We start from the raw sequence: 15000 nt of genomic DNA on the forward strand, positions 1-15000 counted from the left end.
GAGTCAGACTTCCTGTCAGGGACTGACTAGACTAGACTCTTGGGTATGCATACCAGCATGAAGAGCAGTGCACTGCTGCTGTGCTGCGTAGGATGCACTTCTCCGCAGTGACGATGGAGCAGAGCAGATGTTTCTGTTCAGGCCGCCTCATTCGTAGATTCAGCGGGTGACGAGAGTTCAAGAACACTCCAGAACACTCCGCATTGCGAGACGAGCCGGGAAATTAGCGAAGTTGCCCCTTCCTGTTAAAAGACGTTTTTTTCCACTTAAGTATTATTATTTTTGTTTTGCTCCAGTTTCATCACATTGTAATTGAAGCGGTGTTTTATATTGGCTCATGTGCTTTCATTTTTGATGAGATGGATCCTGAAACTCATCAAGCTGCGCTCCCCAAAATGGCCTGTGGCGTTGAGGCTCTTATCCTGGCAGACGCCGGCGTGTTTATGAGTCTCGCAGAAGAATTACAGCGCAGGCAAAAAAGCTCAGACAATATTATTAATGATTGGACCTCAACCCTCTTAACTGTGAAGTTGAAGTTATTGTTAAATTAACTCTCTCTCTCTCTCTCTCTCTCTCTCTCTCTCTCTCTTTCTCTCTTTCTCTCTGTTTTGGTCTTTTCCTTGGCCTCTTTTCTGTCCTCCACTACTCTCTCCCTCTTTCATTCTTTCTCTCTATTTCTCTGCCTTTCTCTCTATCCCTTATCTGTCTCTCCTCTTCTCTCTCTCTCTTTCTCTCCGACTGTCTCCTTCCTCCTGCAGTATTCCGGGTTCGGCAGTGTGTGCTTTCGACATGGAGCAGCTGGCCGGAGTGTTCGACGGCCGCTTCAAGGAGCAGAAGTCCCCGGAATCCATCTGGACCCCCTTTCCCGACGAGCTCCTCCCTAAACCCAGGTATTGACCCATGGAATACCCTTTATGACCAAAAGTGGACAAAGCAAACCCCGTGCATGAGCATCAGCTCAGTCTGACTCACCACACATCTGTTTTCTGTCAGGCCTGGAGGCTGCGCTGGCCCCGGCTCCAAGTACAACTCGTCCAACTCCTTCCCGGATGAGATGCTGACCTTCGTCAAGACCCACCCCCTGATGGATGAGGCCGTGCCCTCGCTAGGTCAGAGGCCCTGGATCGTGAGGACCATGGTCAGGTGAGGCTCTTTTCTTCCCTCTTTCTCTCTCTCTCTCTCTCTCTCTCTCTATGTCTGTCTCTTTCTCTCTTTCTCTCTCTTCCGCTCTCATCAAATACTCATCAGATTTCGAAAACACCGGTTGTTTATTGTTGGAGCACCACTGCTCATCCTCCCATCCCTCCGTGCGGCGCGGAAGATCTGCCCGCGGGGAGAGTCAGGCTGCAGGGCCCCCAGCGGCAGCTGGAGAGCATCATACCCCGCTGGCCCAGAGCCGTGAGAAGATCACTGTCACAAGCTGTTTGGAGAAATGTTTGAAATCCCCCCTCGGAGAGAGAGAGAGAGAGAGAGAGAGAGTTTCTTATTTTAGAGCGTTATCATTCCATATGCAAAGACTTTAGAGCGCCACAGTGGTTCATCCCTTGTGCTATTGTTACAAGAGGAGGCAGTTTCCAGCTTAATTACATTAATGACTGCACGTTAATGCATTCTTCCGGCCGCCCGCCTGCTCAGAGATGGGGTTTGATTAATATTTCATGTCTGAAACTCGGCCGGAGTGTGTCTCAGCAGGGATAAGAGAATAATGCCAGACACGAGAGAGATCCGAGACAAGATGTTCCTGCTCAGTGTCCGGACATGACGTTGGTGGTGTTTGGTGATTGTTTTGATTTTTCTCATCGTCAGGTACCAGCTGAATAAGATGGTGGTGGACACTGAGGCCGGGCCCTACCGGAATCGCACCGTTCTCTTCTTGGGTTCCAGCCGCGGAACCATCCTCAAGTTCCTCATCTTACCGAACTCCGACAACACAGTGACCAGCGGAAACATCCTCCTGGAGGAACTGGAGGGCTTCAACGCCGACAAGTATGTTAGCACCATACTCTTTTAGGATACAAGTGTGTTTACATCATACTCACTTAGGACACAAGTATGTTTACACCATACTCATTTAGGACACAAGTATGTTTACACCATACTCATTTAGGATACAAGTATGTTTACATCATACTCATTTAGGACACAAGTATGTTTACACCATACTCATTTAGGATACAAGTATGTTTATATCATACTCATTTACGACACAAGTATGTTACACCATACTCATTTAGGACACAAGTATATTTGGTAACACTTTATTTGAAGGGGTCTACACAAGGGTGACATGTAACCGTCATAAGATTGACAAGACACATGTCATGCACATTAATGACACATTATTGATGTTTATGACTGTTGTCATAATGTGTCATTCGGTTTTTGGAATGTCAAGTTGACATTGTTTGGGTGTCATCATTATAACAACTTGACATTAGCCAAGGTGACATTATTTGAGGGTGTCTCTGTCATGACAACTTGACATTAGCCAAGAAAGAAATGCAAAATTGAGATATAATTGTATTTGGCCTGACTCATCTTCTAGGTTTGTGAAGTGGTGGGCCAGAAAAATTGATTGTCATGACACTATTATAATTGTGTCATGAATACTTTCCTTGGCATGATATTGTCATGACAACTTGACATATAACTGTGTTTGGCCTGACTTATCTTCTAGGTTTATGAAGTGATGAGCCTGAACAATTGGCTGTCATGACACCATTTTAAATTAGATATACTCAACATATTGTAGCAAACTGCAATGTTGTCTCAGAATGGTTTTTATTGGCTTAAGACACTTTAACACACGAACAGTAATGCCGGGCCAGACCCGGCCCTTATGCCCCAGCACTGAACGTCTGCCCTAGGCTGCATGCAAACACACACCAGCCAAACCTGGCTCTTAACACTCCAACTCACTGTAAAACATAAACACGACAGACATGACATACAACATAACACATCACACTGCACAGCATCATGGGAGCACATTCATAAACCAGCTAGACTCAGTTCATTACAATATTGAACGTACATTGTAGATGTAACCCACTCGAAAATAGCCTACTAATAGGATTACATTATATCTAATTTCTTGATTACTTTTAGTTATGTTTTCCCTGCACACCGTATTTGTCCAGTAGGTGGCAGTGGTTTTAGCACTTTGAGTCGCTTTTCTGGTTTGTTTTGGATGAACTAGAGTGGTGGACACTGAAACAATCATTAACGTTTGTTTTCAAAACTGTGCAACTCACCGAGTGGTATGCTAGTGCTGAAGTTTCATGTACTGTATGTAGTGAATGATAATGTAATAATTAAACAATTATGTCAAGTTGTCATGACAATATCATGCCAAGGAAAGTGTTCATGACACAATTATAATGGTGTCATGACAGTCAATTTTTCAGGCCCATCCCTTCAGAAACCTAGAAGATAAGTCAGGCCAAACACCTTGCATTTCTTTCTTGGCTAATGTCAAGTCGTCATGACAATATTGTAAACGGGTTACATTTTCTTGGCTGATGTCAAGTTGTCATGACAAAGACACTGTCAAATAATGTCATCTTGGCTAATGTCAAGTTGTCATAATGATGACACCCAAACAATGTCAACTTGACATTCCAAAAACCGAATGACACATTATGACAACAGTCATAAACATCAATAATGTGTCATTAATGTACATGACATGTGTCATGTCATTCTTATGACGGTTACATGTCACCCTTATGTAAACCCCTTCAAATAAAGTGTTACCGTATATTTACACCATACTCATTTAGGACACACTTTTATCAAGTATGTTTACACCATACTCACTTAGGACACACTTTTACCAAGTATGTTTACACCATACTCATTTAGGACACACTTTCATCAAGTATGTTTACACCATACTCATTTAGGACACAAGTATGTTAACACCATACTCATTTATGACACAAAGAGGTTTAACCATACTCATTTGGGACACACTTTTATCAAGTATGTTTACACCATACTCATTTAGGACACAAGTATGTTTACATCATACTCATTTAGGACACACTTGTATCAAGTATGTTTACACCATACTTATTTAGGACACACTTTTATCAAGTATGTTTACACCATACCCATTTAGGACACAATTATGTTTACATCATACTCATTTAGGACACAAGTATGTTTACATCATACTCATTTAGGACACAGGTATGTTTACATCATACTCATTTAGGACACAAGTATGTTTACATCATACTCATTTAGGGCACACTTTTATCAAGTATGTTACACCATACTCATTTAGGACACACTTTTATCAAGTATGTTTACACCATATGTTTTATGTTACACCTTATGTTTTCATTTAGGACACACGTATGTTTACACCAAACTCATTTAGGACACACTTTTATCAAGTATGTTTACACCATACTCATTTAGGACACACATATGTTTACACCATTCTCATTTAGGACACACTTTTATCATTAGCCTTTACCTGGACAGTTAAAGTGATGATTAACTACATACACAGGGCAACATTTTGAGAAATGTTATTGGATGGACAAAGGACACACAGGACTCAGTGTTGCTGAGAGATGTTCAGGCATGTTCCCACTGATGCAACTGGGCAAACAAATATTTATTGGGAGAACTTTAATCATCAGTGAGCACCATCGCAGTCATCCAATGGGAACATTGGATGATTGTGATGGCCCGGCCACATTGCTCAAAAAGTTGCCCTATGTATCATCGCCATCACAAGTCTTCATCAGTATGATGATACATCTCAATGGTGTATCATCACCATTAAAAGCCTTCATAAGTATGTGTACCTCCAGAGTTCCCCTAGCGGTTAGTCAAGAGCTTCATTAGCACAAGGGTTACCGTCCGCCTGTCGGTAAGATCTGGCGTGTTGTTTGTGTCAGAGTGTGTGTTTTATGGTGGAACCGCTCGCTGTGGCAGTGCTGGGAGCTCAGGAAGAGAAGCTGGCAGACTCAACAGATGGGGCATTAGTTGGTTATTATCTCACGCTGAAGGCAATGAGACGTGTTTTTAAGCAAGACTCCCCTAACCATAGCTATTGTGCTAATTGCCCTGCAAATCCCTGTTGCCTTTGCGACAGCGAGAAGGAGGCACATTCTTCGCACTCTTCCCCCTATTCCACTGTGGCATATGTGTCTGTCACACACACACACACACACACACACTCACTCACTCACTTATATATGCTTTCTGTCTTGCTCGCTTTATCTCTCTTTAAGTGTGAAACTGAGAAGTTGTGAAATGGTGCAAATGAGAGAATTGTGGCGTTCTTGAAAGGTTCAGATGTCATCCATGACCCCATCAAACGCGTCACGCAGCGCTAAAAGCTCTCAGCAGACGCTCGCCATATCAGAGAGCTTCCAGCAGCCAGACTCGGATTATGAAACGGTGGCTAATTCGCTTTACAATTCCACGCATGGTAGGGAGGCTCAGACAGACAGCCAGACACACTCACACATACATACACACACACACACGCACGCACACACATGCACACACACACACACACACACACACACACACGCACACACACGCACACACACACACACACACTCTCACACACATACACGCTCACTCTCACACATGCATGCACACACTAACATAGACACACATGTAAATACACTCAACACACATACAAGTACACTGAAATAAGTACACACTCACACACAAACACACACACATATAAACACTGAAATGCATACACTCTCACATGCAATCACATGTGAAACACACACCTCACAAACACACACACACATGCTCAAGCACACAAACACATACACACCCCTCCACACACACTCATTACCACACACGCAGCAGGACGGCCACAGCTAATCAGACAAAAGTGAATGAGGTAATCAGATCAGGCCTGTGTGAGTGTGCCCTCAGTTAACCTCTCGCGTCTCTCATCAACCAGCCGGGGTCAGGCGGACCTGACAGCCTGCCCAGGGTCAAGGATGCTTCCTTCCACCTCAAAATGGCTTCCTGAGTCTGCCTGCACACTCACTGCCAGAACGCTATGGAAATAGAGGAGAAGAGAAAAGCTGATAACTGGTGCCCTCTTGCACTTGCTTATGAATCTCACTCCTCTGCATGCTTTCTCTCTCTCTTCCTCTCTCTTTCTCTCTCTCTTTCTCTCCCTCACTCTGTATTTCTCTCCCTCTCTCTTTTTCCCCCTCTGTCTCTCTTTCTCTTCCTCTCTCTTTCTTTCTCTCCCTTTCTCTCTCTTTCTTTTTCTCCCTCTGTCCTTGTTTCCCTTTTTATCTTACATTCTCTTGTTTCATTGTCACATTTTCAGTAGAGACATTTTCAGTCTCTTATCTTTGTTACTTCTTTCTCTCGTGTGTGTGTGTGTGTGTGTGTGTGTGTGTATGTGTGTGTGTGTGTGTGTGTGTGTGCTGTCTAGCATATTTCTTGATGGTGTTGCCCTCTTGTCTCCTTCTTCTTCCTCTTCCTGCTCTCTTTCTCCCACACACGCTCCTACTCTAGTTGCTGTTTTTCATTACGCGGTGACTCACTGCGTACCCGTTGTGTCTGATAAATTCCTCTTAATGACTCCACATCACCCAGCCATGCCATAATCAGAGACTCTACCAATAACTATGCATGAGCGTAAACATAAACAATTATGAGTCTCACACACACACAAACACACGCAAGGACACACTCGCACCAGGTGTGTGAGTGAGACGTGCTGTGCACTCTAGTGCTGTATGCTAATTAACGTCTAGCGCGTCAGGGTTTTTTGCTGGGGCGCCTCGCACGCTTTGATGTTTATCAGAGAGGAGTTATCAATAACAGCACCCGCTGCCATGGAGACAGCTTTATGACAACGCTGGCAGTTTGGAGGCTTTTCAGAGCCTCTGCCTCCTCGCTATCGCTGGCCGCGGTTAATTGGATGTGCTTGTCTGTAGTGAGGGGAGCGAGGCGAGGCGAGGCGAGACAGGGCACAGTCCAGGAGAAGAGAGAGGTCGTGTTTTTGAGAGACTGAAGGAGGAGGGGAATACAAGAAGGAGTGAAAAATAAAAAACTCTGTGTTAATAACGGGCAGAAGGGAGGTTAATGCTTATTGTAGGGCAGAGAAAAGCCAGCGTGTTTAGCGTTTAGTGTGAGTATGAGCGTTTAGTGTGAGTATGTTGTGGTGGCAACTGCGGTCTGTGTTGCTCATATAGTTAGTTAATTGTGGTTTGGCTGCTTGAGGTTATGCTGTCTGTCTTAGATAAGCTATTTGTTCAGTCCACCACAGAAATGAGAACTGACTGTAAAGTTGCAGATGGTTTTCGTCAGGGAGAATATTACATAATGGAAAACATTAAACTTTTAATAGTGAGTTTTTTGTCCTGTTTCTTCATCATGTGTCTGTAGTTTGACTGCATACAGGGAAAGTTATTAACAAAATGTTGAATGTTCTCAGAAATTGTTCAGCGCTGCAGCCTACAGGCCATTATCTTGTGCCTCCGTCCTTGTACTGATCTTGAGGCCTTCCATCTAATAACAGTGGAATCAAATCTTTCAAGGGCCTTTCGGCTGGTCCCTGTAAAAAGTCCTTTACACATTTCCTTTATATTAAAGAATCTTCAGATCAAGGGATATTCTTTCTGCTGGTTTAAATTTTTTTGAAGCCGTTTTGAACTATGAAAAGCAGATAAGAGGTGCTAATAACTGTAGGGCCAGCTTTTTGAAGTCAGGGATCTTCTACATGTATGGGAGTTATTAAGTATGGGTAATGTTCAACAATGGCCAGTGAATAACCTTGTACCCCATAAACCTACGTGTCCTGAAAAGGGTTTTATGTTTGCATTTGTGTGTATTAACTTGAACAAATGTTTGTTTGTTTGTGTGCGTGTGTGTGCGTGTGCGTGCGTGTGCGTGTGCATGTGTGTGTGTGTCTGTGTGTGTGTGTGTGTGTGTGTGTGTGTGTGTGTGTGTGTGTGGACACAGGTGTGGAGAGGACTCTCCCCAGGCGCGGCAGCTGCTGTCTCTGATCCTGGACCGTCCGAGCCACACCCTGCTGCTGGCCTTCCCCTCCTGTGTGGTGAGGGTGCCCGTGGCCCGATGCCAGCTCTACTCACGCTGCATGAAGTGAGTCCTGCGCCAAATACAGACATACACACACACACACACACTAGTGTTAATTTCGTCAGACGAGACGAGAGGAAATATGTTCGTCAACAACCTTTTTTTTCATGACTAAGACGAGACGATGACGAGACGGCAGTAATGTCCTGAAACACTGACTAAGACTATCTTAAGATGCATTATTGTTGATGAAAAAAGACGAGACTAAAATGTTTTGCATGAAATAAAAACTAAGATAAAATCTCTCTTCATTTTCGTCTACAAAATGAGAAGACAGAATATCTAGCTGTTACGTTTTCAAAATATTCCGAATGAGTTCATACGCAACAGCTTTCCTGTAGGCTAGTCTACGTGCTGTTGCTGCAACCCTGTGGCTGCAACACGAAACTACATGGAACAAGAACACTGGAGATTTCTGCCAGAGTTAGCAAGCTAACTACCTAAGCTTTATGCCACAATGCTACATACCCAGAAGTTGAAGCTTCTCTCATACAAATTAACATCCCCCAGAATGTCCATACAAAAATGTTCATCATGTAATGTCAACTATTTAACTAGTTAGACTGATGATGCAAAGTTTGCTAGCAAGTAAGCTAATATGGAAAGTTTGCTAGCAAGTAAGCTAATATGGAAAGTTCGCTAGCAAGTTAGCTATGGCTAAGATGGAGAGTCTGTTTGGGGAATGTGTTGTGTTGTGTATCGCCATCTAGCGAGGCGGACTAAACATTAATACTTTGGTCTACGACAGTGTTTCTCAAACTTTTTCAGTTTTAGGACCACTTAACTAACCCTAGCAAAAAAAAAAAAAGATTATACCTACTTCAACAGTAGCCTATAATTAGTCTACACTATAGGCCTACTCACTGAACCACCTTGCGTATTTGCACTTTGCTTATTGTGTGGATTCATACTGTATTATTTAAACTGGCATATCTTACATAGACAGTGTTGCAGAACTGTTTTTACATACAAGTTGGTTCAATATTGCAAACAACTCATCTATATTATATTTTACCACGTCTGCTCGCGGACCACTTGGGATAGCTTGCGGGCCACCAGTGATTCCCGGACCACACTTTGAGAAACACTGGTCTACGAATATGACAGTGGTCCAGTCAAATCTTTTATTGTCTATGGTCAAATCCCAGCCGAGCTACAACTGTAGCTCGACTTACCTGTGCATGTAAACATACTGACTGACAAAAAATCAGAATGAGTAATTATAACAGACGAGTAGCCCTGTGGACACACAATATTGTTTGAAAATTGAGATGTGTGAAACACTATTTGACTCAAATGGTAATCAGAAATAATTTGTTATAAAAAAAAGACTAACTTTTCTTTTGACTAAAACTAGACTAAAATGACGAGACTTTTAGTCGACTAAAACTTGACCAACAAAAATTATATTTGAATGACTAAATATGACAAAGACTAAAAAGGACATTTCGTCACAAGACTAAGACTAGGACTAAATTAAAAATAGGTGACAAAATTAACACTAACACACACACACACACGCACACACACACACACACACACATGCACACGCATATGAGGGGCCGTCTAGGCCTTAATTCATACTTGGTCTTACACACACTATCATAATCTTGCACATACACCACTATACTCATGCACACTCACTATTATAGTCATTTTACATGTATGTATGAGAGGGTATAGTCGTGTATGTGAGAGAGTATAATAGTGTATGTGAAGGAGTATAGTAGTGAATGTGAGAGAGTATAGTAGTGTATGTGAGAGAGTAAAGAGTATAGTAGTGTATGTGAGAGAGTATAGTAGTGTATGTGAGAGAGTTTAGTAGTATATGTGAGAGAATATAGTAGTGTATGTGAGAGACTATAGTAGTGTATGTGAGAGACTATAGTAGTGTATGTGAGAGAGTATAGTCATATATGTGAGAGACTATAGTAGTGTATGCGAGAGAGTATAGTAGTGCATGTGAGAGAGTTTGGTAGTGTATGAGAGAGAGTTTAGTAGTGTATGCGAGAGAGTATACTAGTGTATGCAAGAGAGTATAGTAGTGTATGCGAGAGAGTTTAGTAGTGTATGCGAGAGAGTTTAGTAGTGTATGTGAGAGAGTATAATAGTGTATGTGAGAGAGTATAATAGTGTATGCGAGAGAGTTTAGTAGTGTATGCGAGAGAGTTTAGTAGTGTATGTGAGAAGGTATAGTAGTGAATGCAAGAGAGTATAGTAGTGAATGTGAGAGAGTATAGTGGTGTATGCGAGAGAGTATAGTAGTATATGTGAGAGAGTATAGTGGTGTATGTGAGAGAGTATAGTGGTGTGTGTGAGAGAGTTTGCATGAAACGGAAGGGAGTTTGCATGAAACGGAAGGAGTTTGATTTCTCAGTTCCTGATTGGTTTGTCAATGTCACTTCTCTCTAGCTAGCCAATTAAAATCAAGGAAGGGGCGGGACCTACACTGTCAACAATGTTCGTGGTTCGTGTAGACCTAGTGGTCGAGGAAAAAATCAGCCAACTCCTATGTGACTAAATATTAAACTTCTACTGCAAACCGAATGCAAATTAGGCTACAAAGACATGAGGGGTGCCTATTCTATTATAATTGCCTAGGCTACCAGCTCCTTTTGTCTGGCGAAGTCATATTTTAGTCACATACACTACTATACTCTCTCACATACACGACTATACCCTCTCATACATACATGTAAAATGACTATAATAGTGAGTGTGCATGAGTATAGTGGTGTATGTGCAAGGTTATGATAGTGTGTGTAAGACCAAGTATGAATTAAGGCCTAGACGGCCCCTCATACACGCACACACACACACACGCACGCGCACACGCACACGCACACAGACACACATATGCACACACACGCACACATATGCACACACACACACTTATGTACACGCATACACACACACACACACACACACACACATTATGCACATGCATACACACATATGCACACACATACACACACACACACACACACACACGCACACACACGCACACACATATGCACAAACATACACACATATGCACACTCACACACATATGCACACACATACAAATGTAAACATGCACATAAGCACACATACAATACACATACACAAACAAATGCATGTGCACTTTCACCTACACCCCCACCTCCCCCCCAAACCCCCCCCCACACACACACACACACACGAGAACATATACTCAAACATGCATCAACTTACACACTTATCACACACAAAATGGCAAACAGACTTTCATAACGTCAGTCAAAAACACATACTCATTCAAAACACACACACACACACACACACACACACACACACACACACACATCTGTGACCCCTGTCTCTTTGACTTCTGATGCTCACACATTCAGTGGATTTTCCGAATCAAAACCTTTTGTCTTTTGGCGAACATCCTTGAGTAACCTTCCCATGGTTGCGTAATGCTGTATACCAAAGTCAGACAGCCAGAAGAAACAAGCATGGACATCTGCACTGAGCATTCCTGCAGTCTATAGAGGCCTCTACCTCCCTCTCTCTTTGTTTCTCTCTCTTTCTCTCTTGCTCTCTCGCTCTCTTTCTCTCTCGCTCTCTTGCTCTCTCGCTCTCTTTCTCTCTCACTTTGTCTCAGTTTCTTTCTCTATCCATGTCTCTTTCTCTTGCTGTCTACCTCTCTATCTCACGCCTATCCCTCTTTCTTTCTCTGTTCCTCTCACTCCCTCCGTTATCTCCTCATCTAACCCCATCTCTCTCTCTCTCTCTCTCTCTCTCTCTCTCTCTGTTCATTTCCCTCTCCATCTCTCTCCATTGCTCCCCCCATCCCACACATTCACTCTGACCTCTGACGTATCTTGAGTCCAGTGTGCCACAGCCCGCAGTGGGCACATGTCACGCGTGTAATGTGTGCTTTGACCCGGCCCAGACACACACACACACACACACACACACACACACACGCATGAGAAAACCCACCAGCACCACCTCTCTCTCATAGTGCTGAGCCTGCTCCATCTGGCCCGACCAACCCAACTGGACTTGTTTTGTTGTTCGCTTGTTTGTTTTTTTATTCTTTGTTTATTTATTTTTGCTTGTGCTGTAGGAACTGCATCGCCTCGCGAGACCCCTACTGCGGCTGGACCCGAGGCAGCACCTGCTCCTTCCTGCGGCCCGGAACGAGGTGAGCTCTTTGGAGGAAGCGAGGGCATGACTGCTTCCTGTTCGCTGCATACTTCTTGAAGTACAGCGCATGGCAGCATCCAACCTTCCCACTGTGTCTGCCCTGTAGACCTCTTCTGTGAAAAGACACAGACAGAGAGATTGTGTGTGTGTGTGTGTGTGTGTGTGTGTGTGTGTGTGTGTGTGTGTGTAATTGTGTGTGTGTTTGTGTTTTTGTTTGTGTTTTTGTTTTTGTTTGTGTGTGTGTGTGTGTGTGTGTGTGTGTGTGTGTGTACAGTATGTGTGTGTGTGTATGTGTGTGTGTGTGTGTGTGTGTGTGTGTGTGTGTGTGTGTGTGTGTGTACAGTATGTGTGTGTGTGTGTGTGTGTGTGTGTGTGTGTGTGTGTGTGTGTGTGTGTGTGTGTGTGTGTGTGTACAGTGTCTGTGTGTGTGTGTGTCCTGCTCTCTCTCTCCACTCCTTGTATCTCTGCCCACTGTGGTTGTGCGATAACCCCGACTTCCCAGCAAAGGCAGCAGCCGCTGCTTTCAAACCACCGCTCTTACTGAATTAGCCTTGTGAACACAACGGCATCCAGCAGCCCAGACAACAGCAAAACATCCACCCCAAGACCGCATTACCTTACCTTACCTCTCATCGCCCCGATCCACTTACACCACTCAGGTTTCCTGTCATTGGATTTACTCAGTTCAACCTGCCGATCGATTCTGGATTGCATAGCATGGGGGAAATTAGTTTGCCTATAAATCGTTCCTCTCCCCAAAGAGGAAATAATAGAAGTCGCTCTTAACTGTTCGGTACTAAACAAATGACCGGAATCCATCACGCTGAAAAAAAATTAATAACAATGGTGTTTACATATTCCATTCCTCCATCTTGGGGCCTGTGTGTGTGTGTGTGTGTGTGTGTGTGTGTGTGTGTGTGTGTGTGTGTGTGATTCCTCAAATGGCCCATAGTTCAGCAGTGCATTAATGTGTTGGTCCCTGTCTCCATGTGGAGCTGCGAGGAGCATGTAAACTCATTTAAATTCCTTTGGTTCTGTGTTATAAAACAGCCCCTGCCATCCCATCTCTGAGGAGCTCTCTTGATTATAGCCCTGAGCCAGCAGTCGGCGGGGAGATTATCTTTTATAGGGGCTCTTTTTTCTCCGTAAACCATTAACACACACTGGCGTGGGAGCCAGCTTTCCCGAAAATGCCGTCCTTTTGTTGCGAAACTGACCCCTAGGCTGAGTGCTTGTCCTGGGACGTTGCATATTCAGAGCTCTCCCCCAGCATGCACCTCTGCACCACGCTGTGCGTCGCTTCGGGTTTTTCCCTTCGCCTGATGTACGCCACTGGACAGGAGTCACGCAAGCGCACATTTTTCTTCATTAGCCAGGGCTTTGAGGTCTGGACGCCCCAGCCGGGCCCAGCTTGATGGTTCTGTTTGGCCGCTCGTGGGCCTTGATCAGGCTCGGTGGAGGGACCCGCAAAAGAAGCACACGGCAGAACTTCAGATGTATTAATTGCCTTTGATATCCCAACGCCTCGCCTTGTATTGTTAAAAGCATCCTTTGATTTGTGTAAGTCTGACTAATCAAAGTGAAAGAAAATCAAACAATAGAAGAAGAGCACCTAGAAAGATTTCTTTCTCTTCTTTTTTTATTTTCTTTCTGCTCCTCTGCTTTTCCTTCAATTATGAATCTCAGTGTTTTTCTCTTCAAATATGAGTTTTTGCTCTCTGCTGTTATTATGATATTACCCCAGTAGGAAGCCATGATGTTTTGGAGGCGAGCGAGCGAGCCAAGGCTTTGATAAATAACAGCATTCTCCCTGCATTGCAGGATACCGTTTGAGCAAGACGTGGAACAGGGGAACACATCCCACCTGGGGGACTGTGACGGTAAGAGCTGGGTTCCCTTTTTTTACTTTGTTGTGTAAGGATTAATCATTTACACTTTGTTTGACACACTCAGACACACACACACACACACACCTACCTACAACCCCACACACATGCAACATACACACACCAATACACAAACAGGACACATATAATACAAACAAAATGCACACACACAAACACACACACATACTGTACACACACACACACATACACACACCTACAACCCCACACACACACGCAACATACACACACCTATACACAAACAGGACACATACAATACAAACAAACACACACACACACACACACTCACACTCACACTCACTCACTCATTCACAATACATACAAAACAGACTACAAAGAGAGTGGCTCCTGGGTAGAAACTGGTGGTGTGCCCAGTTTCATGTCGCCTACTGAGTTCCCCTTTGTTAACGATTTCACATCTGTCAGTGTTGTTACGAGACATGTTTTCCTCTCCTTTTCCACTCCCTTCACCCATGCTTAATAACATTCAGCCGCAATAATGGCCACACACACACACACACACACACACACACACACACACACACACTCGACGGAGCGAGGGCCTGTTATCTTCACTTCGCTGTATTTGGGCCCTGCTGAATTGATCGCTCCAGACAGAAATCTCGGCCCCCACTCCCGAGGTGCCTTTTGATCTGGCCGCTAATTTCCGACGGAGCCATTGTGCGAATTAAACTTGTGACCCTCGGCAGGAGGTGCGCATTTGCTCGCTGTCAGGCGCGGCTGGCCATGCATGAATATTACATAACTTACCAGTGAGGCAGCAGAGGAGCCGGTGCTCAAAGTGGTGCCACAT

The 15000-nt window shown here is 44.0% G+C and overlaps 1 protein-coding gene across 1 annotated transcript in view; it reads left to right on the forward strand.

The window, feature by feature from the left end:
* Positions 1–14162, forward strand: part of LOC143116200 (semaphorin-6B-like) — a gene marked incomplete at its 3' end in the record, with an annotated part of 50265 nt that extends 36103 nt beyond the window's left edge. Inside the window, 6 exon segments of the mRNA XM_076277624.1 lie at positions 759–890; positions 994–1143; positions 1807–1986; positions 7972–8112; positions 12203–12280; positions 14104–14162. Coding sequence (XP_076133739.1) covers positions 759–890; positions 994–1143; positions 1807–1986; positions 7972–8112; positions 12203–12280; positions 14104–14162 — 740 coding nt within the window.
* Positions 14163–15000: the final 838 nt, after the last annotated feature.

Source organism: Alosa pseudoharengus, unplaced genomic scaffold (genome assembly GCF_046254945.1).
Source record: "Alosa pseudoharengus isolate Yale_2024_CS ecotype anadromous, Long Island Sound unplaced genomic scaffold, YU_APseudo_1.1 YU_APseudo_1.1_scf_96, whole genome shotgun sequence".
NCBI lineage: Eukaryota > Metazoa > Chordata > Actinopteri > Clupeiformes > Clupeidae > Alosa > Alosa pseudoharengus.